This window comes from Rhinolophus hipposideros (genome assembly GCF_964194185.1).
Source record: "Rhinolophus hipposideros genome assembly, chromosome: 11".
NCBI lineage: Eukaryota > Metazoa > Chordata > Mammalia > Chiroptera > Rhinolophidae > Rhinolophus > Rhinolophus hipposideros.
Window position 1 is genome coordinate 30,906,312 of NC_138057.1, and position 25,351 is coordinate 30,931,662.

The 25,351-nt window shown below is 37.8% G+C and overlaps 1 protein-coding gene across 4 annotated transcripts in view; it reads right to left on the reverse strand.

The window, feature by feature from the left end:
• The window catches only part of RIC1 (RIC1 homolog, RAB6A GEF complex partner 1), a 98,204-nt gene that overhangs the window by 4,258 nt on the left and 68,595 nt on the right, over nt 1-25,351 (reverse strand). For 3 of the 4 annotated variants that reach the window (XM_081067219.1, XM_081067220.1, XM_081067222.1), the window contains 13 exons: nt 25,181-25,333; nt 23,229-23,432; nt 15,444-15,482; nt 14,998-15,108; nt 14,215-14,304; nt 12,986-13,146; nt 11,851-11,989; nt 7,411-7,527; nt 6,242-6,970; nt 4,557-4,715; nt 4,333-4,469; nt 2,508-2,794; nt 1,502-1,693 (listed from right to left, as the gene is read on the reverse strand). In XM_081067219.1, coding sequence (XP_080923345.1) covers nt 1,502-1,693; nt 2,508-2,794; nt 4,333-4,469; nt 4,557-4,715; nt 6,242-6,970; nt 7,411-7,527; nt 11,851-11,989; nt 12,986-13,146; nt 14,215-14,304; nt 14,998-15,108; nt 15,444-15,482; nt 23,229-23,432; nt 25,181-25,333 — 2,518 coding nt within the window. The remainder of the gene's footprint in view (nt 1-1,501; nt 1,694-2,507; nt 2,795-4,332; nt 4,470-4,556; nt 4,716-6,241; nt 6,971-7,410; nt 7,528-11,850; nt 11,990-12,985; nt 13,147-14,214; nt 14,305-14,997; nt 15,109-15,443; nt 15,483-23,228; nt 23,433-25,180; nt 25,334-25,351) is intronic. The other variant, XM_081067221.1, reaches the window with a different exon arrangement.

Here is a 25,351-nt window from a genome sequence, read left to right on the forward strand (position 1 = left end):
CTATATCATTATCTCCACTTTTTAAATGTTTGAAATGATCTCTTTAGAAAAGCAATGGCACCACCTCATGTCCATTAGGACGGCTAATATTTAAAAACAAAACAAAACAGCAAATAAGTGTTGGTGAGGATATGGAGAAATTGGAACCCCTGTCAGTGCTTGTGGGAATGCAAAATGGTGCAGCTGCTACGGAAATAAAAGTGAAGAGAGAACTACCATATGACCTGGCAATCCCAGTTCTGGGTATGTACCTCAGAGAATTGAAAGCAATCTCAAAACGATGTCTGTACTCCCATGTTCACTGTAGCATTATTCAGTAACCAAAAGGTGGAAGCATCGATGGATGGATGATAAACAAAATGTGTACACACCATGGAATATCACTCTGCCTTAAAAAGGGAGGACATTCCCATGTATGCTACAACAGGGATGAACTCTGAAAGCATTATGCGAAGTGAAGTACGCCAGTTACAAAAAGCCCAATACTGCGTGATGCCTGCCACACACACACACACACACACACACACACACACACACACACACACAATCTAAAGTAGGGGAATTCACAGAGACAGAAAACAGAATGATAGCTGCCGGCAGTTGGGGGAGGGAGGAATGGGGAGTTGTTATTAAATGGGGATAGGGTTTTAGTTCTGCAAGATGAAAAGAGTTCTGGAGGTTGGTTGCACAACAATGTGAATGTAATCACTACTGAACTAAACACTTAAAAAATGGTTAAGATAGTAAATTTTATGTGTATTCTACCACAATTAAAAAAAAATTAATGGCCGTTCTAAGCCTCCCCATATAGGAGAAACTCAGGTAACAGTGATGACAGACTGAAAATCAAACTTCAGGTCAATACCTGGCCATTAAGAAAACTGCAGAAAATGAGACCAATTGCTACTTAAGCTCCTATAATTATATAAACCTAAGCAACATAAATCACTTTAAAACTTCCTATATCTGTAATTACCCATCACTATAAGAGCAGAGGTTGGCACACATTTTTTTGGTAAAGGGCCAGATAGTAAATATTTCAGATTTTGAAGGCTAAGAGGCAAAATTAAGGATACTAAGTAGGAACTTAGGGGAGAACAAGAAAATTTGCACAAATTTTTATCAATGAAATAAAAAAAGAAAGTAACTGAGTACAATTTTTATGATACAGAATGGAATTTTTATGTGGATAACATTTTGCTTACTTGAGGTTCAAAGTTAGTGTTTCTGTATCATTAAAATCGACTGCAAAATTTCATCTATTAGTGCTGACCTGTAAGAAGATTTTACCTATTTCATTTTACATCAAATGACATACAATCAAGGCCAATTTGGTCTTATTCTAGTAACTATCCACCTCTCCAGCAGATACTAATGGATAATCCTCAAGAACATATCTTGAAAGAAAAGAGTGAATGAAGCTCTATCTCTGAAGTGCTATAGCACATAAACGTTCTTCCAGAAGAACTGAAGAAGAGCTAGGGTTTAAAATGACATTTACCTTTATTAGCTAGAGGTGACAGAAAGGCATCTTGCATTTGAGGTCCATGGGATGAGGCTGTGTCTATCTCATGATGGGTGGGACCAATGTTGCTGAGCCAGCTCTGACTTCGTTGGACATTAGAGACACCAGCATCTATCTCAAGGTTTAAAAAAGGGTCAGCTGACTGCGACTTTAATAGCTGCTCTCCCACTGCAAGGTATGTCCAAAAACAAAGACATAAAATGGGAATTCAGGATGCACACACTGCCATTTCCAATTCAGTTCTTTCAGCTTCTCTCCCCACTCCCCCAATACTAAGAGTTCAAAGCCAATTACTCTCCTACACTGTATCACCCACCCATAGCCCAGGGATGGGGGATTGTAACAAAATGAACTATATAATGCATAATGCCATCAAGCACTCATCATCATGCATCTTATTAAGACGGAAAAATTTTACTCTGCTCATCTTTTCAGTAACTTTCCTCGGGTCTTAAGATGACATGAAATTTCCAAATGGTATAATGAAAGGCTTTCGTTTGAATTTTCTTAAGTAATAATAATTAGAACAATCTTCTTTAAAAGACCTGAACTGAAAAATTTTATCTTTTGATTTTTCTTTCATAAAATTCAGTTTCACTTTGTCCTCCCCTAGTTTGGATGCATTTTTCTGGAATGAATCCTGTCAGGTAAGTCACAAGTTAGCTTATTTTGAGGTCCATGACTAACCAATTCCCAAACTCCTACCCACAATAAGGTAAGTGTGGTAGCTTCTATATTCAGCCAATTCTCAAATTGCTGCTAATCTAAGACAACAAATGGTTAGATTTATTCATTATATTTCAAGGTCATAAGTCTTCAAGACATAGGTTCTACTTTATTTACACCGTTGGTCAAATGGTGGATGATTCAACTCAACTGATGTACAAAAATTTCTTTGAATATCAACTGATAGCAAAATGTCTAAATACTTGGGAGTAAAACATAATTACCTCCTTGTACAGTGACACAAAGTCTGCATTACCTGTTCGAAATTTTCCATTCTTGAAAGGAGAACTAATGGAAGAGGCTGGGATGATGGGAAGTGGCCACAGGAAATCTTTGTGGAGTCTCTTCAGGGCTATCACGAAGTTGTCCACCCGGGCAGCTCGGGTACGTTCCTTGCAGAGCCAACTGATTAGCTCAAAGCCCAGCTGGGCTGCAAAGCAGCCGAGGTCCTTTAACCGAACTTCCTCTAAGAGCCGCCGAGCATGTCTCCAGAGCATCATGTCGATATACATGTTCTCTGCACTGTCACTGTCTTTGCTCCATCTGTTATACAAGGGAACACAGGAAAGCTACGGAAACACCTTCACTGGAAGACTTCACATACTTTTTGTGCAGTAGCACTGCTAATGCTGACAAGGACTTAAAAGACCCAAGATCTAATTCTGACTGAAGAGGAAGATAAAGCATCCGGTCTCCTCCTCCACATGATACAATGATCCTCTGAACACTATCTGGAACACAATAGGCTCTTAAAACGTATTTGTGGACTCAACAAGTGGAATAGGGATAAATGAGACAAACAAAGCCAAACCAGGAAGAGGGTGGTAATGGCTTGAAGGAAAGAAAGAGAGCCAATAAATGCAATATTTGAAAAGGCCAATGAAAAGAGGGAAGCAGATCAGATCAAAGAAACTAAGGAGAAGAAAAATAAAATGAAGTCACTCGATATGAATTACGTAGGCACATAAAAATAAAACTGATTTTTTAAAAAATTAATGACTAGTCTGATCCCTTACTCGGAGGAGCCCATGTGGTATAACTGGTTTGGTAACTGAGTCATGTGGGACTTTCAGTGAGAGGCAGTGCTGAGCATGACTGCGTGGATTCAGATCCTGGTTCTGTCACTCCTTAGTTTATGTTCTGGGCTTCTGTTTCTTCACCTGTACAGTGTGGCCAACAATAGTATCTACCCTTAGAGTTGTAAGGGTTAAGGACCCACACATGTAAATGTTTAGCACCGTACGGCACACAGTGAACACGCAAGTCTATTAAATTCAGGGTATGGCTGACAAGCCACTGTTTGCTTGACAATTGTTTGTAGTCCTCCATGGTTGCATTTTACTTGTCTGTAGCCCATGATGTGTGTATGTTGTGAGTGAGTGTGACATTAGTGGGTGAGGAGGACATGATAAGAAAAAGCAGTCAAACATCACAATAAAAAATGTTCAGCAGCTCTATGTGCCAGGCACTGTAGAAACAATACAGACAATATAAAAGGATTAGAGAAGAGAAAAAACAAGAGCCAAGAACATGCAACACAGGAAGGAGTACAAGGACCTCACAAATGTGCAGTATGAGTTTGCAGTTAGAAGACAATACCCCATCTATGGGTGACGTAGGTTTCAGTCTTCCTCTTTGCTGTCCCACTGTTTAATGACTTCTCCAATCAAGAGTCACAGGAGAGTGAAGACATGAGGACTAAATTTGTGTTTTTTGTCAAGAGGTATAGTAGGAGAGAAGGATAAAACTGTTGACTGTAAGAAGGCTTTTGGATTACGTGGAGCTTTATTTATCTTCCTTTTTATTCTCTTAGCGAAAGGGATTTCAAGTTCACTGCATCCAGAACAGGTGCATCAAGACCTACTCTAGTACAAGGAGCAGAAACTGGACAGAGTGAAGAAGTGAACTTTGGAAGAAGAAAAAAAGGAAGCCTTTTGTGTGTTCTCTAAGCTTACGGGGACTGAAAAAGGAAGAGAAATGGATCAAGTAGTTGTTTTCCTAAAACCTGGTTTTACAAATGCCCTGAAATGCAATGTGTTGGAGAATGCCCTAAAAGCAGTAACAGCTTTTTATTCTTTTACCTTTTTCCAGAAGGACCAGATGGCATACTTAGTGTTTTCTGTAAGCTGAATTTACTAGCAGGAACATTTTCGGCTGACTGGGATAAACTAATGCTTCGATTCCTGAAGAACTCAAATCCCCCACTTGAACTGGGTTCCTACGATGACACACAATGGGCAGTCAGTTAGAGAAAGTTGCCACATACGTGTATGGCCCAGAGAAGCTGTGCGATTTTGCAACTAACCTGAGCTGTAGGTGTGGGCGGGGGTGTCTCCGATTCTCCAGAGCCGATGGCTTTAAGAAATCGAATCATGTGTCGACACAAGTCCCACTTGCCTTGCTCCAGCGCTGTGTTGAACAGAAGGGTGGCATGTTGCCTACTTACTGCCGGGACTTCCATATTCTACAAAAACCAAGGAAGACAAGCGTTCCTTTCATACAGCAAATGATTTGAGAAGAGCAATTCTTTATCTCCACAGTTCCCTAAACCCAGGGTAGAAATGCAGCTGCAACACTATAGGGGACAGTTAAAGGAACATTAAAAAGTACCATACATGAAAGAGTAAGGCAAATACTCTGCTGGGGTAAGGTAAATTATGATTTATTGAACTCCCACTACATACCGGATACCTTATGTGGACCTTACATACATTCTTCATTTCTTCTAGTGACTCTGCAAAATAGGTATATGATTCCTTTTTACAGATGAGGAAACCGAAGTAACTTGCTCACGATCAGCAGAAAAGCAAGAACATAAATCTAAGTTTGCCTGACTCCAAGAAAGCTTGGGTCTGTCTTCTGTGACAGAGTTTTCTGAGGATGTGATTAAAAATATCTTTGCTTTGGGCAAGAGTAGTGCTACACAATCACATCCTAAATAATTCTTTCACAAATATAACCTCACTGCCTGCCTCGACCTTCATGGAAGGCGCCAAATAGACAAGTTTAACTGTAATTGTTATCTGACAATCCACAGCAACTTAGGAATTCTGATAGAGAAAAAGTTTCCAATTCTAATGCTTGGTAGATCATAAAGTCTAAGTAAGGAATGACCTAAACCAAAAACAGCTGCATTAATTTGTTTCTATTTTTGTGGTTCTATGGCTTTGTAAGACTAACCAAGGAACCACAGAATTTCATGGCCACCCACCCTCTGCTGGAGCCTCTCCTCTGGTTTCAGTCAGTTGTCATGAAGCCAATAAGCGGGTAGGAAATGGGCTTTCGGCAGAGTTTCAACCCAGGTTTTCGGCTAGCTTCTTACATCAATGAAAACAACTTTGCAGTAATTTGAAAGAACCTTTAAGTGTTAACTATCAAATCCGTATTAGACAGATAGGAACAACAATTTATCAAATACATGAAGCAAATTTTCATGAGTCTCAACCCATTATTTTGAGAAAAACTGCTGTGAGGGTAAATACTGTGGCAGGCCAGAGTCGTTTTCCTCACCACGGGGCGCCTAACATAAGGTGCTCTGTTATGACCCCGATTCTAATCAGAGTCCCCTCACCAATTCTACACATAAGGAAACAAATCTGCTACTGTGGGGGGCTCAGACAAACCTAGTAATATTCAAAATAATTATGTTTCTTATGTAATATTTCAATAATTTTATGTAAATGTGCATGTTATAATACATTTTCTTCAGTATAATTCAAAATACTGTAAACTCATTAATCTGTTTCAGGACTTTCTATGGACAAGCAGGATAAAATAAAAAAAAAATCTCTGCTATGTTACTCTATGATATTCAAAGAAATTTTCTGCCATCATTTGATAAGACTGAATTCTTCAAAAGGAAAGATAAACTGAAGAGAAACTAGAATATATTGATTCCTTACACACAATCACAGGACATTTCTTTCCTTTCCCGCCCCCTGAAGTTTAAGCCCATTAATTCTTGTACCTTCATAAGAAGACAGCTGTTACCTGCAAGATAATAAGGTAAGAGGCAGCTGTGTCCAAATCCTGAGCCATCAAACATTCCTCAAACAAGTCCTTGGGGTTTCCAACAGCTGCAAAAAGGTAATTCCACAGGGCATATTCAGTCTTCCTGGCACAATGCACAACTGTCTGCAGGAAGAGGGGGAACTCGGTGATAAATTTTGCCACAGTGGGAAGCAGAGGATCGGGAATGGGCTCCCGTGAGGTAGCTTCTTCTTCCAGCACTTCATGGAGCATGAGCTCCAGCACGTGAGGGAAGTAAGGTAACGTGGAACAGGACTGGGCTAAAAGCAGGGCTTGCTCCCCAAGGTTCCTGAGCAGCAGCTGGCGTAGGATGTGGTGGAGGTAGATCTGAGAGGTTCTCTCCACGACACAGAAAGGGAAGAGCACCCCCAGCTGTTCCCTAGCACTGTTCCGAGTGTACAAAGAATCGTAGAGCACAGTGTCATTGACAGCACCCAGGACTAATGCGTCTTCAAACAGAACAGCCAGGGGGTAAATGTTGATGTGGAAAGGCAGCATGATCCGTTGGGACAAGAAGGAATGGGGCTTGCGGTGATCCCTAGGGAAGAGAGGAAGCCAAACTTTCATCCCTGCACCTCCACAGCTCAGCCAGAGGGCCTCCAGAAGGTGACGCTTTTGTTTATTTGCTCGACACGTAGTCCAGACATTTTCAACAGACTGGGCTAGTACCACAGGAGGACAGAATGGCAGCTGGAAAAGGAGAGACAAGAATCAGTTTTTCCTATTAAATTTGTAGGTTCTTAAATTCCTAGGTCCCAGTGTTTTTAAACACTTTTTCGGAAAATCAGGGTAATCTATTTAGAATTAGTAGTAGTACCCTGGTGTTTCAGAGTATGTACATTTAAACCTAAAAACAAAACAAAACCCTAAGAACTTCACCAGTTTATCTTATTTTCCCATTAGAATTTGCAATTAATAATGCCTAAGCAATACCATCTGGAGCACGGAACGTTTTATTATCATTTCAGGAGCTTCCCTCACAAACAATCTTATACTCAGAGACTTAAGACTAATTTTACGTACTTTCTCAGTTTCCAAATCACAAGACAATACTCTTCTCTTAAATTCTTTTATCCCTTTACCCTAATCCCACAGGTTCTTAATGCTTTAAACGACTGCATTTCACTCACGAGTTTCCTTTGGTTCGGGCTACTGTCCTTCTCCCGGATCTGAGGGCCTGACCTGTCCCTCTGCATCATAATAAGCTGTCCTGCAAGATTTAGCATAATGCTCTCCGCATCGCGAGCCTGAAAGACAAATGAACAATAAATACTAATTTATAGGTATGTTTTCAGCATTCTCTCCCTCCCCAATCCCTGAAGTCTACAGGTTAAACGACCAACAATATTTATTGAGTGTGTACTATGCACAGCTCTTCTGTTAGGCTCTGTGGGAGTACAAGCAGCTTTCTGGCGAGGGCAGACCTTAACACAGTACAATTATAAATACAAAGCTTAACACAATACAATTAATGAACAATACAAATGAATATAAAATGAGGGCTGAGCTGAATTATCCTGGAAAAACTAAGAGAACTTTAGAAGTCCATAAAAATGAGAGTTTAGTGATGTAGATGGTAAAAAGTTAGTGAAGTCTTAAAGGATGAATGGCTTTAAGGATGAGAAAGACATACATGAGTAGAAGGAAAAGGGCTCATCCTCTAGTAGAAGAAAGTAATGTAAACGACATGAAGACAGGACAGAAAAATTCTGAGAAAGTGAGAACACTCGGTCTAGATTAGGGATATTATGAGAAAAATACTGGATAGTAACAGACCTTCAAGAAAAGCTTGGAAAGCAAGGTTGGAAAATGGGCCACACAGGAAATAAGCCACTACTTAGGGTTCTTGAGTAAGGGAGTTATTAAAAATTCTGCATTATCCAGGATAGGTTACTGGGAAGAGGCAGACATGGATACTGACTTCAAGAATGAAGGACATAGTCTGCCTTTTCATTATGGAAAATCTCAATCACAACACTGAACCCGATTACCGAGCTTCAAGTTTGAGAAGCACTGTTTCAAAGCCAATCTCAGACATCAAGTCATTTTCACTTGTAAAGAAGAAGAGCATTTTGATTAAAAAAGAAAACAAAACCTTATTGATATCTTAGACAAATGGTAGAAAAATAGAACCGAATCAAAGATGATTTCAGGGTATCAAGTCTAGGTGAAGTGCTAGAGAAATTGAGGTTATCACTGATAGAACTTAGGAGGAGAAATTAGGGAAGGGAAAACTAAGGAGTTTCATTTTGTTACCCATTAAATTTGAAAGAATCTTAAGACTTTCAAGTAAAAATATTGTTGAGATGGCTGAATCAGAAATGAAGATGACAGAATCATAACCATACAGATGAGGTTGGTAAACTGAAGAAACAGGTGAGTTTTCTAAGAAAGCATACAGGTGAAACAGTATAGGGCCATCGTCTAAGCTTTTAAAAGCAAGAAGAGTAGGAGCAGAGCACAATGTCATAAACCAAAGAAGGGAAGAATTTTAGGAAGGAAAGGATGATTATTCAGAAGATGTGGGATTGTGTTCCAGCTTTGACACTTGCTGCCAGTGTCACTTAGGGTTCAGTGAGGAAAACAGCAGCCACCATATGTACTCGACTCAGTTACACAAAATACTCTTCTGTACTGCTTTTAGACTGTATACAAAGAAATGGCAAAGGGTCCAGGGGATTCATGGACTCTGCCATTAATTTTTGCTTTAGACCACATCTAGGTAGGTAGTAAGTGTCATGCGAAGTGTTGTTAGTTTACAAAGAAGTAGAAATTTAAAAATACAAACCATAAAATCTCCAAGCAACTGTCACAAAGCCCAAGAACTTCCCTTGGAAAGAAGTCTTTAGTCCCCCCATTTAGCATATAATGACATGAAAACTAAAAATTTGATTATCTTCCATAACACATGAGAAGTAACACATAACTTGGAGGTAGAAGAAGGAAAAATGAAATTTAAGAAGTGTGTGGAACTGTCAAAGCTAGATGTGAGAGGCAAAAGAAAAACAAATATGCAAACACAAGAATCAAAACAGTATGGGAACTGACGTAGGGACAAACTCCTCAAACACTTCAAGAGACCTAACGAGCATTTACTGCAATCACTACAATATGACTAATGTTCAGACTGACCACTTTTAAGTTGTAAAATGGTAAATTTCACCGCTACATTTCACACTACCTCATTCAAAACCAAAAATTCTTTTTTTCTTTAGCTGTATCTATGCATTCAACATTTTCTACCAATAATATCATAAAATGTAAGAATAGGTGACGACAAGAGCGTTCTCAGGCAACTTGAATGAACTTTTCAGAAACTTACTATAACATAAACACAGGACTACTTGTATCCTCAAAATGCTAAATTTGAAGGAACCCAACACACCATCTCTTATCCTAGAAAGTCCTTGGCAGATGATTCTCATGGGGAGTTTCAGAGACATGAGTTTCAGAGCTCACTCTCATGAGGGAGACCATCTTACTGTTGGACAGTTCTCGTCCTTAGTTTTATTTTTTTAATCTTTAATATTAGGACTTGCTTTGCTGTAAGCAATCTTGGTCTTTCCTTTGTACAAGATATAATCCATCTATTTCCTATCATATTTCAACTTCTTAATTTGCTCTTTACCAAGTTAGATGTCTCCTCTTAAAAAGGGGCACCCAGTACTACTGACGACACTGATTGCCTATTATATCTGCGATACAAGGAGTCTCGTTTTTTCCTAGTATGAAAACTTCAAATATGATTAAAAGTATGGAGAATAGTACAATGAACCCTCCCCATGTTCCCATCATCCAGATTCACAATTATCAAGATTTTGCCACATTTGCTCCATTTATCCTTTTTTTCTTTATTTTGCCAAAGTATTTTAAAAGATAGCATGCCATTTTATCCCTATAAACTTAATCTGCATCTCCAAAATATATATTTGTTTATATAATCACAATGCTTGTATCACAACTAATACATTTCAAAATTATTCCTTAGTGTTATCTCTCAGTCCATATTTAAGTATCTCGAATTGCTTAGTGTCTTTTTATAGCCGGTTTGAATCAGGACACAAATCAACTTATGCATTGCATTTGGTTGTTATGGGTCTAACGTGTTATTTAGAAGAGTCTCCTCTTCCTCTCCCCATCCTGTTACTGACAGATAGCTGTCCTATTTAATGTTCTACAGTCTGCTTCCTCGTGGTGTTAAACTAAATCTCTATCACTGTGTTTCCTGTGAATAGAAGCTTGATTCAATTCAGGCTCAATGTTTTTGGTAGTAATTCTTCATGTGAACTTCATGTTGCATCACTCCAGGAAGCACATGCCATCTGGTTCTCCCATTTTTAGTGATGTTAAGGTTTATTAATAAGGCTTGGGTATGACCATTTGATCCCTTCACGGTAAAGTTTCCCACAAACCTTTCATCTGATGGTTTCATCTAATAATCATTGCCTGAGTCAGTTACTTCCTCAGGTGATTAATGCTTACTTTCCTTCCACATCGTTTATACCTAGAGTTCTTCTGGAAAATAGAGCTTTCCTGTATCAACTAGGACTATCTGGTTATCATGAAATATAGATTTAGAGGAAATGGGGCCTATATCTTAAAGGAGTTTAATGGAAGTTCCTTAATAGGAAGTAAAAGACAGACTGAGCAGATAGGGATGACAAATTTACATAGAATATTCATTTGAAAATGGTTTCCACATTGATACGAAGTTTGGAAACCACTGGTGCAATGGAAGGAGCCTTGGAATAGAATTTATGCAGTTTGGGTCCTGGTGGTACCATTACACTCTGTTATGTTAACCAGGAACTATGGCATTATCCTTTCTCTTCCCTCATAATTAACTATTCATGGAGTCTTCTATACAGCATATTTACTCTGCTTCTTTCCATCTTCTTTGCCACTGTTCAAGTTTGGGCCACTAACACAATTCACCTAAATCATTACAATGGCCTCCCAGCTACCCTCCCTATGCCCAGTTTTGTTCCCATTCTGGTTCATTTTCCTTGTTACAGTTAGACTAAATGTTACAAAGTTTAAAACTAGTAATACCAAGCTTAAAACACTTTAGACTTACGGTAAAGTCTAAAGTCCGAATTATCAATAGGACTCATATCCTCGCTGACATTCTAGTCTATGTTCCAGTCACTCTGAAATTCTTCCAATTCTCTGTATGTGTCATGTTCTCTTTATCTATGTACCTTTGCACTACTGTTCCTTCTGCCTGAAACTTCCCATCTTTACTTACATCATTACCAGTCGTTCTTCAGGTTTCAATTTAAATGGTACAGAAAATTTCTGATTGTTTAGACTACTCCAGGTTTTTGTTTAGACTACTTAAACCTGTATTACTTTTTGGTACACGTACCGCAAATAATTATGTATGTAATTATTTCTTTATTGTTGAACAGAAACCATGGTTGTTTCGTTTGTCACTGTAACCCAGCATTTACAAACAAGGCACATTCTAGACATTTAGTATTTATTTACTGAATAAATATTTCCCGATACCAACTTAAAACACTAAAAACTGAGATGAGCTCCAAAGAGCTCTGATAGCAGAATAATACCTGCTGTGGCATCTTCAAGGTGATTCCATTCTCTGTACTCACTGATGTCAGAGTGACAGATACTACCAGGAAAGGGTGAGGAATGTAGCGTGACATCGAGACTTCTTGAAGAACTTGAATACCAGCAGTAATATTTGGACTAGAAAAAAAAAGAAAAGAAAAGCCACACATCTCAACAACAACGCTAAAGAGGTTTTTTTTCTTTTCTCCTTTTCTGCTACTAATACTATTAGATTTCATGCTTATAGAGGACCCAGATGCCTTCTACCTATTGTTCCCTCCTCCCCAAGTATCCTTCAAGCACAGACTAACAAGGTTGAGGCATCCAAAGAACATGCATGGAGATGAGGGAGAAAGAAAGGGAATAAGATAGGGAATAAGAAAGTGAATAGAAGTGAAGGAAAAACTAAGGTAGAAGCTATAGAAATAGCTTGGTTAGTTGAGAAAGGACATGGGTTCTGTCTGAGACTAGTAAGACTTCTTAATTTTTATCTTTACATTACTGCCCAATCACTAAACTACTTCAACAAATATATGTCACGCCTGTTTTAAAAAAGAAACAAACAAAAAATATGTGAGAGCAAAATACAACACCAGAAGCATGGTCTAAATGCTGTAAGCCAACCAGATGCCAAGAAGAATAGAGGAATAGAGAACAGCAACACGACTACTGGTTTCTCCTGCCCCATACTACAGCCACCCTAGTTCACTGGAAAATTGAGTCTGCTGAGGAAATGCTTCCTAAGGCCTTAAAGCTGTGGAGCTCCTTTAAAATGACCCAAGTGTCTGGAAAACTGGGGTAGTTACTAGCCACTTGTTTTCAAGGTTGTGAAAAAATCAGTATCTAATGGTTTACCCCATGCCAAGTTAGATTTTTTTTTTTTAAATGAATCCAGTAAGATTACCTGAAGAAATTAATGCAGGCTTATTTACTTACTTATTTACTTAAAAAGTTAAGTAGCTAAAAAATAACTACCATAGGAATATCATTAATTACAATTAATTCCTTTTTTAACGCTTAAAACAAAGAAAACTAAATATAAAATTAGAGTAATTGTTTTGAGAAAATAAAAAACTACAGAGGAAACACGATACATAGGAGCAAAAAGTCATTTGTTATACGCTACACACTTACCCATCAGATTTTCTTTCAATACTGTAAAGGCATATTGAACAGTCTGCTCTAAATACTATTACCATGTCCCGGAAGACACTAAGCAGTAATGTTTCTGCTTGTGCTTTGGTGACGTGAGCAAAGGCATTGTCCAGATTAGATGTTCGCAAGTAAACTCTGAGCTGAAGAAAACAAAAATAAAGAAAATTATAAAAACAAGATGCCTACTATAGGTGACTAAATCCATGTGTTCAGACATATTGTTTTTTCCTTATCTACTGACTTCTTTTTCAAGTAAGAGGATTTGAAAGACTACTCTGAGCATTAATAATAGATAATGTTTATATCTTGATAGGGAAGGCTCGTTCTACAAATAAAAGATAAAGTGATCAAAACTGTGAAATGTACTATTATGAGATACTCTTTTCAGACCTGAATATTTAGACCTGATTTAAGGAGACAAGCAGTTTCTCAAAAAATAAACATACAAATCAATAAATTAATAAATCTCTAAGGACAGCCACCTTTATTAACTTTTATGCTTCTATTTTCCCCACTATTTAACAAACTTTATAGAGAATGTCTAACAGCTAAATATCATTAGAAAAAGTTATCTAGAAGTCCTGATTATCCCTTTAATTTTTAAATAGTTAACCACTAACTAAAAATGACAAATTCTTGATTAAAAAATAAAGTTTTGTATATTTTACAATAACTTATTCTTACACAAAACCAAATAGTGTTTAATATCTTTTTTTTTCTTTTTTTTAAGATTTTATTGGGGAAGGGGAACAGGACTTTATTGGGAAATAGTGTGTACTTCCAGGCCTTTTTTCCAAGTCAAGTTGTTGTCCTTTCAGTCTTAGTTGTGGAGGTCGCAGCTCAGCTCCAGGTCCAGTTGCCATTACTAGTTGCAGGGGGCACAGCCCACCATACCTTGCGGGAGTCGAACCAGCAACCTTGTGGTTGAGAGGATGCGCTCCAACCAACTGAGCCATCCGGGAGCTCAGTGGCAGCTCAGCTCAAGGTGCCGTGTTCAATCTTAGCTGCAGGGGGCAGAGCCCACCATCCCTGGCGGGACTCGAGGAATTGAACTGGCAACCTTGTGGTTGAGAGCCCACTGGCATCATGTGGGAATCGAACCGGCAGCCTTCGGAGTTAGGAGCATGAGCTCTAACCGCCTGAGCCATCGGGCCGGCCCTAATATCTTTAAAATATAATAATCTGTTATTTTTGAGAGAAAAACTTACCTCTTCTTGATGGTCACTTATGTTATAACATGCGAGGACAATAAAATCATTCCACCAGGCTAAGCCACCTGTCACAATCATATTTTGCTCCTTAAGAGAAAATTATAAAAAAATTTATCTTTATTTATGCTGCTAGAAATTACAGTAAGTAATACACTTATAAAATATTACTAAGCAGACAATGAAAGCTCAAATTATTTCTGCTCTATTCTCTATCCTCCCAATTAAGCATTTCTCTTGGGCCTTTATTAATGATTCATGTCCTATTTTGAAAAAAAAAATTAAACATTTCTGTAAGACAGGAAATACATCATTCAAAAAAATTGGGTACCATGTAGAATCATTATTCCCACATTCAAAAGACCTTGGTTTAAATTCTGGCTTTATCATTTATCAGCTGCTTGACTCTGAATCCTAGGTTATTATGAAAATCAGTGCCGTAACATATGAAAGCACCTTAACATGCCTGGTTCAGAGCAATCACCCATTAAATGTTAATTTCCTTCTCTTTTCCTATTTGATTCGTGCAAAATCCAACTGCATATGTTTAGCTGCTACCCAAATATTTGTATCACAAACAGACAAGCAGGGAAATGATCTCAAATTTTGTGCAAAATCCATCATCAAGCATCAAGTACTTCATCAGAATTGACTTAGACAAAATTCTAACATCATTTTAAATATTTTCTTTATTTTTAATAAGTAAACAGTGGCTTATAGTTATTTTATATTGTAGTTCTCCTTTACTTTGAGAAATCAGTTTTTAATTTAAAAAAGACTAACCTGGGTAATGTTTCCAAAAAGCTTCCATTTTTTGGTGAGTAAAGAGTAATGTGCAAAACCAAACTTGCCAACCACAGCAATATTCTGTCCAAGCTTATCAATAGCTGAAAACTGATTTTAAAAAAACAATTAAGAACTCTTCTTTGCAAACGTGCACACTTTATTAGGTATAAAGAGCTTAGTATTGCATCAGTTAAATAGACTATTAAATAAATGTTTGCTAATTGAATTAAATGTAAAACGCTAAATTAAAAAAATTTGAATATTTATACACAAGTTACATTTGGCTACATTATAGATGTTATACACTAACAATTTACAAAGGATCAAGTATTACAATTTTACTTTTATCAATGCACCCACTGAAAGGCTCAATTCCCAGAATGCCTCTTGCAGCAAATGCTATCCAATGAAAGTTAACACCAACAAAGTAACAAATAACTCACCCGTATAGGCCAATTGCTCTCTAGATAGGTGCTGGAAATCTATAGAAAATACATCAGTTTCGTAAGAATTCTGAAATGTATTTAAACTTAAAGCATTAACATCACAATATGAGATTCATTTTTCTAAACAACGGTTGAAGTGTTCCCAAATAATGGGCGTCACTAGCAGATAATACTTGGAATTTACCATTTGTATACTGGCCAGTATTTCATATCTCCTGTCAATCATTTCACTATAAGTTTCTAGACATCAGGTGTTTTTTCTTTCCTGTACATTGTTTTTGTTTGTTTTAAATACTGAACACTGAATAAATTTAGACTGACAAAAGATTTTTAGAGAAGCAGCCGTAAGCACAGCCAAGAATTGTGGAGATAAATAGTTTGGGTTTGCTGATCTGAACCATCCCAAGACAATCTTATGTAATAAAATTAGAGCCTCGGCAAGAGTTCTGTTTTGGCTTTTTATTTGAAATATTTTTAGTTTTACATTTTTTCTGATAAAAAAAGGAATTCATTCTTATAAAATTTAAACAATGAAAAAATGTACAAACAGTACAAAATGAAATTCTCCTGTTACATCACTGCTCAGGGATTATTACCACTGGTTAGATTTTATCTCTAAACATCCATATATATGTAAGATTGTGTATGAGCTACTATTTTTTATTGGGGTGTTCAACTTATTCATCTAGAAAAATTTATGTATTACAGATACTAACTCTTTATCTGCAACATAAGTAGTAAAAATACCTTCACATGCTGTCTTACATCTCTGTACACGGGGTCCTTATATCACTAACAATTTTGAACTTAAAGAATCCTCTAAAAGCTATCAATGTAGATTAAATAAATTCCAGCTTTACTGAGACTGTGGCCTCTCTACTAGCTCATTAAGTAGTTTTCATGAAGACATGGTGAATGTGGGGTGAAAATTAACAGAACAACAGAACAAAGGAAAAATCTTCTGTTCCTTGAATAAGAGAACCTTCAATTTATTCAAATTTATTTTCATTTTACTCTAACAAAAAGTATTACATAGTTTTTAAAAAGCCAAATTAAAAAGCCAAGAAAATGCAGTCAAATCTAGTAAGATTCTTTGTGTAATGTGAAGACAAAACAAATATCAAGTAAAAATAATACGCTGAAAACATCTACATTAATCTTGATAAATTTATACAACTATTTGTTACACTTCAATTATTATCTAGTATGCCAACCTAAATTCTAAGTAAATTAATAGCTTTTAGTACGTTAGGAAATTCTTGACTCCAGTGTTGGTTTGTGGAAGGTTACCCTAACAGAATTAAGGATAATAGTGTCACAATATATGCCTGAAGAATGTTTAACCTCTTTCTTAACAGATACGCTGTACCATTCAGTTCAATTAATAAAATTCATTATGACAGGTGAAATTAGTTCACAATAATGGCAATCTGAAGTAATGATCAGGTGGCGAAATAAAAGTTGAAAGTTTTGTAGGAAGCTATAAGCGAAATTCTTTTTTTGGATGAAGAAAATAGTCACTTGGAGAAGGATGTACCTGGAGTACAAGTGAGCCAGTCACTCATGACACTAAAAAAACCTGCCTCTTTCACCAAATCTTGATGTGTCATAAGTATTTTCCATTTTTAAAATTAGTTTCAGGTGTACAAAGTAATGTAATAGTTAGACATTTAAACCCTTCAGAAAGTGATAACCCACCTTCCAAGCTGCTACCTGTCTGACATCTTATATAGCTGATACAATACCATCGACTATCTTCCCTATGTTGTACTCCACATCCTGTGACTGTATGTAACTATATATTTAGTTATAGTTGGCATTCAGTATTATTCTACTTCAGCTTCAGGTGTATAGTGCATTGGTCAGGCATCTACGCAGTCTGTGACGTGATCCCCTTGATAAGTCCAGTACCCACCTCGCACCTTACATGATCTTTACAACTTTGTTGATTGTATTCCCCATACTAACTACCAATTTGTATTTCTTAATGCCTTCACCTTTGTCCTGAACCCCATTCCCATCTATCACCCTGATAGATCTAGTACCTATCTGGCACCATACCTAGTTACTACAATATTATTGACTATATTCCTTATGCTATAACCTACATCCCCATGACTACTATATAACACCCAATTTGTACTTCTTAATCCCTTCCCCTTTCACCCATCCTTAACACCTTAACTTCTTAAAGAAGTCCCTCTAAGATTCCTTGTAATACTGGTTTGGTGGTGATGAACTGCTTCAACTTTTTCTTGTTTGGGAAACTCTTTATCTGTCCTTCAATTCTAAATGATAGCCTTACTGGGTAGAGCAATCTTGATTGTATGTCGTTGCTTTTCATCACTTGGAGTATTTCCTGGCACTTCCTTCTTGCCTGCAAAGTTTGTTGAGAAATCAGCTGACAGTCATATGGGGGCTCCCTTGTAGGTAACTAACTGCCTTTCTCTTGCTGCTTTTAAGATTTTTTGTATTTGACTGTTGGCATTTTAATTATGATGTGTCTCGATGTTGGCTTTTTTGGGTTCATCTTGTTTGGGACTCGATGTGCTTCCTGGGCTTGAATGTCTACTTCCTTCACCAAAAGCTAGGGAAGTTTTCTGTCATTATTTCTTCAAATAGATTTTCAATTCCTTGCTCTTTCTCTTCTCCTTCTGGTACTCCTATAATGTGAATGCTGGTAAGCTTGGTATTGTCCCAGAATCCCCTTAAACTCTCAAGTTTTTGGATTTTTTTCTTTCTGCTGTTCTGGTTGGGTGTTTTCTACTACCTTATCTTCTACATCGCTGGTTGGATCCTCTGCTTCATCTAATCTGTAGATTCCCTATAATATGTTCTTCATTTCCATTACTGTATCCTTTATTTCTGACTCATTCTTTTTTATGGTTTTCATCTCCATTTTTATGCTTCCTAGCTCTCTGTTAAAGTTCTCCCTGAGATCATTGAGCATTCTTATAACCATTGTTTGGAATTCTGCATCTGATAAATTGCTTATCTCCATTTCACTTAGTTCTTTTTCTGGAGCTCTGTTCTATTCTTTTATTTGGGACATGTTTCTTTGTCTCCCCATTTTGGCTTCCTCCCTGTGTTTGTTTCTATGTATTAGGTAGAGCTGCTATGTCTTCTGGTCTCAGTAGAATGGTCTTATGTAGTAGGGTTTTGTGGAGCAGTCTTTCTGGTCACCTGAGCCACGTGCTGTAGGCATGTCCCTTGTGTGGGTTGTGTGTACCCTCCTCTTATAGTAGAGCCTTGGTTAATAACTGCACATCAATGTGAAGGACTGACCTTTGGGCTCACTGGTTTTGAGGACTGGCCTTAACTACAGTGGAAGAGTTGTTGTGCAGGGGCTGACCTTACAGCTCCAGCTCATTTTTAAGCTGTCCACTAGGGGTGCCAGCCCCAGACCACCGTGGAGAGGATCCACTGTAGGTCTACTTCAGCCACAGCCTGTGCCCCACCTGGGGCCATCCAGCGGGAGACAGAAAGAAATCCACAGATGGCTGCCACCTATGCTGTGCTTGGAAGTGCCTTGAGAGTCCAAACCATGAACCAAGGCTGGCTACTGCTACTGCCAGTTTAGGGTTGCTCAGCCAGAGGAACAGAACACTCTCAAGCCAGATGCAGCTTGTCTGGGTTCCGCGAACCTTTGAGAGTCTAGGAAAGTCTGCAGCTTGAGCAAAGGCAGGCGGTTTACATGAAAAAGCTGCTGGAAACAGTCTTCATGTGCCTGAAAGTTGGGCGGGTGGGAGTCTCGAATCGCCAGGGCGGGGTGAACGAACTGCAGAGACTCAAAAATGGCAGCCACTTGTGTTCCTGTGCCGGGAAGGGAGAGGGCTCAACAAAGAAACAATGGCCTCCACCAGGTCCTGTCCAGGAGAAAACTACCTCTCCAGCCTGTCCCGAGCCAGACAACTCAATTCCCCATGATTTGTCCCTGCCACCTTTCCAGCTGCTGCCCCAGCACTGAAGCTCAGAGCGAGTGACTCCATTGGTGGGTAAGTCTGCACAGTTCCTTTAAGAGGAGCACCTGTGCGTGCAGCTGCCCTCCGTCTCACTCAGTCACAATCTCCACTGGTTTTCACAGACAGAAATTATGGGGACTTCTCTCCTGGCATTGGAACCCTGGGCTAGAGTGGGGCTGGGGTCTCTTACCCTTCTAGTGGATGGTGAGGGACATCCACAGCCAAAATAGCTCTCCTGATCTTTAATGGTCACAGGTGGGTGTAGGACCAGCCATTCCATGTCTCTCACCTGCCTACCAGTCTGGAGGTGGCTTCTTCTACAAGTCCTTAATTGTAGGACTTGTAGAAAAAGTGGCTCCAGTTCAGCTTGATTTTAGGTGATTCTCAATAATGGTGGTTTTGTAGATTAGTTGTAATTTTGATGTGGTTGCGAGAGAAGGTAAATGCAGCATTCACCTACTGCGCCATCTTGGTTCTTACGATGTGTCGTAAGTATTTACGAAACATGTGGGTGGGTAAAGTGTGAGGTGAAATCTCACTGCCGAAGTGGATTCCAACATAAAGAGTTTCTAATCATGGGAACCTAGGTTAAAGCTTATCATATGGTCATACTCTGATGAATATCCACAGGAAAAAAACAATTTATTCTTTCATTCTCCAAAAGTGTATGAGGTGCCACAAATGGCAAATGGTTTATTTTCAAAACTCGACATGTAAGTTTAAAATACTTTATTTCACATGTAGTTTTGTCTCTGAAGGTGCGATAAAATGAGAATAAACTCTTTTATTTTCTTATGAAGTCACCTTTACTGATCGATGTCTCCTAAACTTTGAGCTCTACCCCTAATACCAAGAACCGGAAATGGCAGAAGTAAGGAAAGAGGCAGCTAACGAACAATGAAAACACTCAGGTCAGGACTGCATTCCTCAGGGCACCGGTCATACCACAGCACCGGGACACTGAGCGCTAAGGAACACAATCTGTACTTGCAACATCTTAGGTTTCTTCAGTCTCTCAGAGAACCTAATCTTTCCCCTTAAAGTCATTCTGCTAAAAACCTGTCTCCTGTCTAGACTACTTTTGTCTGTAACTGGTGAGACAGAGAGTCCTCTTCCTAGCAGATTTGACCTATGTCAAATACCATACCTGCTATATTTGATACACATTGCAGGAATGAGAGCAAATCGTTTATAAATCAAATAGCCTTTTAAATTCTCTCTGTTAACTTCCCTAATGTAGTACCTGATACATTTTATAGGTGTTTATCTCCCACATTTTGTGAAGATTATTCTTTCCAAATATTTAGCCAGGTTAACTATAAAACCAGCATTTCAGAACACTGGATGATGATGATTCACACATCTTTCAGAAATAAATGTGCATATTATACAAGTATTGAGTATTAAAATAAATGGCAATCAAAGAAGGAACATATTCTAAAACCATAAGGATGCTGTCTTTTAAAAAATTTCTATTAGTTGTGCTCTGTCAACAAACTACTTTCAACATTTTAAAAATCTGTAGTTAGGAAAACTAAATTAAAAAAAACAACAACAACAAAAAGCACCATTTCTACCAGAAACTACTAAGCCTGTTTGTGACAAGTATGTATTTATGTTGTTTTAGTTAAAGGAGAAAACATAATTAACATAGAATCTTCTGATCAGGTAACTAATGAATGTAAGGTAGAAGTCTTAAACAAACAAACAAAAAATTCAGCAATCCAGATGAGGAAAAGACAGAGCAGAAGAATTAGTTGGAGCTCATGTGATGAACTCTTAAGTTGTACAAAAAGCATACAAAGTATGGATCACGCAAACAAAGCCACTTTGATGGAGTATGTGGGCACTTGTCCTCGACAAGAGCATATATTGAAGGGGGAATTAGACAGGTCCCTTGCTTCTTCAGTGAATCATTACTAATGGCTAAGAAGCCTGAAAGGTAAACCATTAGCATACGGACACTGTAAACCACCCTACCAAAACACCACTGTAACACTGCGTTGTCTCATGTGGCTGGAATGCCAGCACACACAGTACAGGGCAAATCCAAGTAAAAACAGTTCCAAATAGGCACAGTCTAGGTTTTAGCTCAAGGTCAGCAGCATATTATATGATTCAACATTTAGTACCTAGGTTTTAAAATAGGTTAGATTGTTACTGTTACTTTAATTTCTATTACGGTAAGGATGAGTCTGCCACTACTCTGCTGTGTGACCTTGGGCAAGTTGCTTCATTTCCCTGAGCCTCAGTTTCCTCATGTTTAAAATCCAGTTGGACTACATGATCTCTAAGGTCCTTCCAGCTCTAAAAATTCTGTGAGTCTATTATAACTTAATTGTTTTGAGAGTACAACTCTGGCATTAATTTTATTAGTTTTCAGGACACTAAAATAATGAGGTAAAATTAGAGTTAAATACATTGATCTTTATCAATATTTTAGATATCTGAAGAACAGAATGACAGAGGAATCTTGCTATACCTACTTTGTCTAAAGTTTTAAAATCAGTGTTACAAGGCTTCTAATATGGGATACTTCATAGATGGCTAAGGATCTCAGAATCACTGAATTTTTGAGCTGGAAGGAAATTCAATTTTTGTTATTGCCTGATGGATTTTTGAGTTCCAGACCTACCTTCTTTGATCCTCTGCTCTACTTGGCTCTCTGGCAACACAGACCTGGCTAGGCAGAACTGGCATTGATGCTAGGTCAGTGTAGAATGAATAGTTCAAAGTATGGGGAAATGAAAATAGCAGAGAAATGGCTATAGGAGAGAAGGGAGCAGTGGAAAATTTTAGTCAAGGAAGTAGCTGATGCAGTTTTATTTAAAAATTGTTACTAATTATAAAATGGTATGCACATTGTTTGATTTTCTGAATTTATTAATGTAAGTTAAATACATTTTATTTTAGTGTATACCACATGTCAATGTAGGAGATATTCCTCCTTCAATTTTTCACATGATTATCCTTCTGTCTCTCATTACCTCCACTCAGAGTCAAATGAAAGTAACACGGGAGCTGAAGTAAGCTGGTAAGGTGAAAGTACAGAATGTAGAAGTAAGGCAAGGAATCGTGGAAGCAGAGACTGACGAAAACAAACGGACGCACCTAAGACACTTTGGTATCAAAAGGGGAAAGAGAACACTCAGGACTTTGAAACTGTGTGTGAAAGTTTCTTGCAAGAAACTTCAATTTATTGATTTACCTAAATTAATTTTATTTGGTATCAAAATTCAGAATTAATTTTGAAGCTAAATTCCAATTTGTCAGAATTACTAAAAGAAACTGCTAACATAAAGTTATATCAGAATGAGTAAGTAATTTGGAACAAGATTAAGCAATAAAATTAACAATAAAATTCTAGACAGATTACAAGTCTGCAATTTAGGTTTAAATCCAGGCAACTAACCTCAATGTGTCCCATTAGGACGATAAGGTCAGCTGCTCCACAGGGTACTACTCAATATTACTTTCCATGACATCACTACATTTTTGCCTATGCAAATCCACAGAGCTAAATTTATACCAAAAGAAAGCTGGAAGTAAAATAAGCAGTTGTGCTCAATAAAAGAGCAAAACATAAACTTCCAACTTTTGAAACTTCACTAGTAATGGACAAAAGCAGGTAAGGATACACTCTACATCAAATGGAAAGAGAGGAAGGAGACGACAAGAACACAGAAAGGCAGGACACGTGACAGTCAAAAAGGTTAAAAAGCTTCTCAATTTTCTAAACAACAGGAAATATTTAAAAATCTGCTCCAGGTGCTATCTTACCAAGAACTCAGTCAGTAGTCAATAGTTACTGAAGACTTACTTGTACCACATGCCAATGCCGATGTCCAAGTAAAGTGCTTAAACCCTGAGACTCTAAACCGCCATCTGCAAACGAGCTCTTTTCCCGACTGGGCTTGTGCTTAGAGTGTGCTAAAGAAGTCCTGGGATTCTGAGTTTGTGAGGCCTCTCCACAGTTCAAGTACAATCGATCCTCCCCCTGAAGCAACACTTGTTCTTGGTTACTCTAGATGAGGGTAAAAGGAAGCAGAGGGGCAAAGAAGGAAAGCAAATAAAAACAACTCAATATTAGGTAGGGGACAGTAAGTTAACAGATCAATGTAGTTTTATTATAGGAAATGTAGCATATATCTCAAGGCTAACTTTCCTCACAGAGGACAAGACTACAAAATGATCTCATGCATTGTTATAGAGGGAATGGGCAATATTTTAATGATTACTTCATAGTGTAAATAAAATCTTTAAGTCACTTTATCATATAGATTCCACAACATGCCCAGCTTTGTAACTGCTACAGCAGTATCTTTTATCACTACTCCAAAATCGCCAAGCTATGAGAGATTTTCCATCTGAAAACTGAACCTAACTACTCACTATCTATAGTTTACAAATTCGTTTCACATAAAATACCTCATGAGTGGGGGCAAGAAAACATGTCTTGTCAAACAGTTTGGGATGTATGCTCACTCATGTACCCACATGACAAGAACAAGGGGATGAATTAGGATTAGGATAACTAGATGCTGGAAGATCTTTTAAACCACAGGGAGAATTGTCCTGGTTCAGAACAATTCAATGATCATTTGGTAATGCTTGATTAGGGCCCAGGACTGTGCCAGGTTCTGAGGATATTTAGACAAACACGACAGTTACTACTCTTAGTGATTATGTCCAGGTTTTCAACTAGAAGGCCAAGTGTTCTCAAACCTGGGCAGATTCTTCACTGACTGCTCAAATCAGACAGCTCAGCACCCCAGGCCCTCACCTTTCCATTGTAGTACAAATGTTGTCTTGACATAAAACTCAGGGGTGCTTTTAAATTATTTGGCATGGAGGAGGGAAGGAAGAAACGCTCTATTCTTGTTTTTCTGGGGATCCTTATACTTCAGCTACAGTAATAAGACCAGAGATCTAGGCTATTTCCACATTCTTTCTCAATGTGTTATAAATTTTAACTGTACCAAATATTTAAAAACCCAATATTTAAATTGGTGGCAGATATTAAGACATGTACCCTTAACATGTAACATATACTATTATTATATATTAACAATATATAATATTAATATGTTATTTCAGATTGATAAAACATGAGGAATTTACATTATAATGCGGGGCAGTGTTTTCCAATTTTAGTAAATGTGCTGCCGAAGCGAGCACGGGGGGGCAGTGTTTTCCAAAGCAGGTTCCTAGACAGATGATCTTCAAGGTGTTTCTTAAACATTCATTGTTAAAAAAGCTTGGGATACACTGCTTTTTATACCTCAACACCTGGATTTTCAGAATGCACATATTAAAGACCCTGGAGTCCTACGATAAAGAAATCTCTACAGCTTTGTTTAACTCCTCTATGTCATACTTACATGACAAGAGAACTTTTTCTTATCCTGGACAATTGCTATTGATATTTCTCATAAGTAGTGTTTGGTGGAACACACTTTGGGAAATGCTATTCAGATAAAGACTGAATTTTATTCAAATTATTCAAGTAAATCTGTAAACACTGCTTTCCCTCAAGTTGCCTATTAAAAACAAAACAAAACAAAACACCAAAACCTGCTCAGAAATAAAATTTTGGTGTAAATTTAACAGAAATTAGAAAGAAACACAAGAATCACAGAAAATGTAAAAAAAATTAAATATGCCAATTTTAGGAATATACTCAACACACCTGTGTCATAAGGAAGAGTCTGATACTCTAATAAGAAGGCCACTAAAAAAAAACCCCAAACCATTTTAATTAAATAAACTTACCATACAAGGGTTTACGGTGAGTACACTCTTGATAAACTGAAATAGCAGAATGCCAGGCTGTTTAACTATACTCTTGGGGTCAGACTCAATTTCAGCACTTTGAGAACCAAATCCGCTGATTACCCATAGGTGATAGCCTTCTGCACCCCAGCTCTTGGAGAGAGAAGGAGG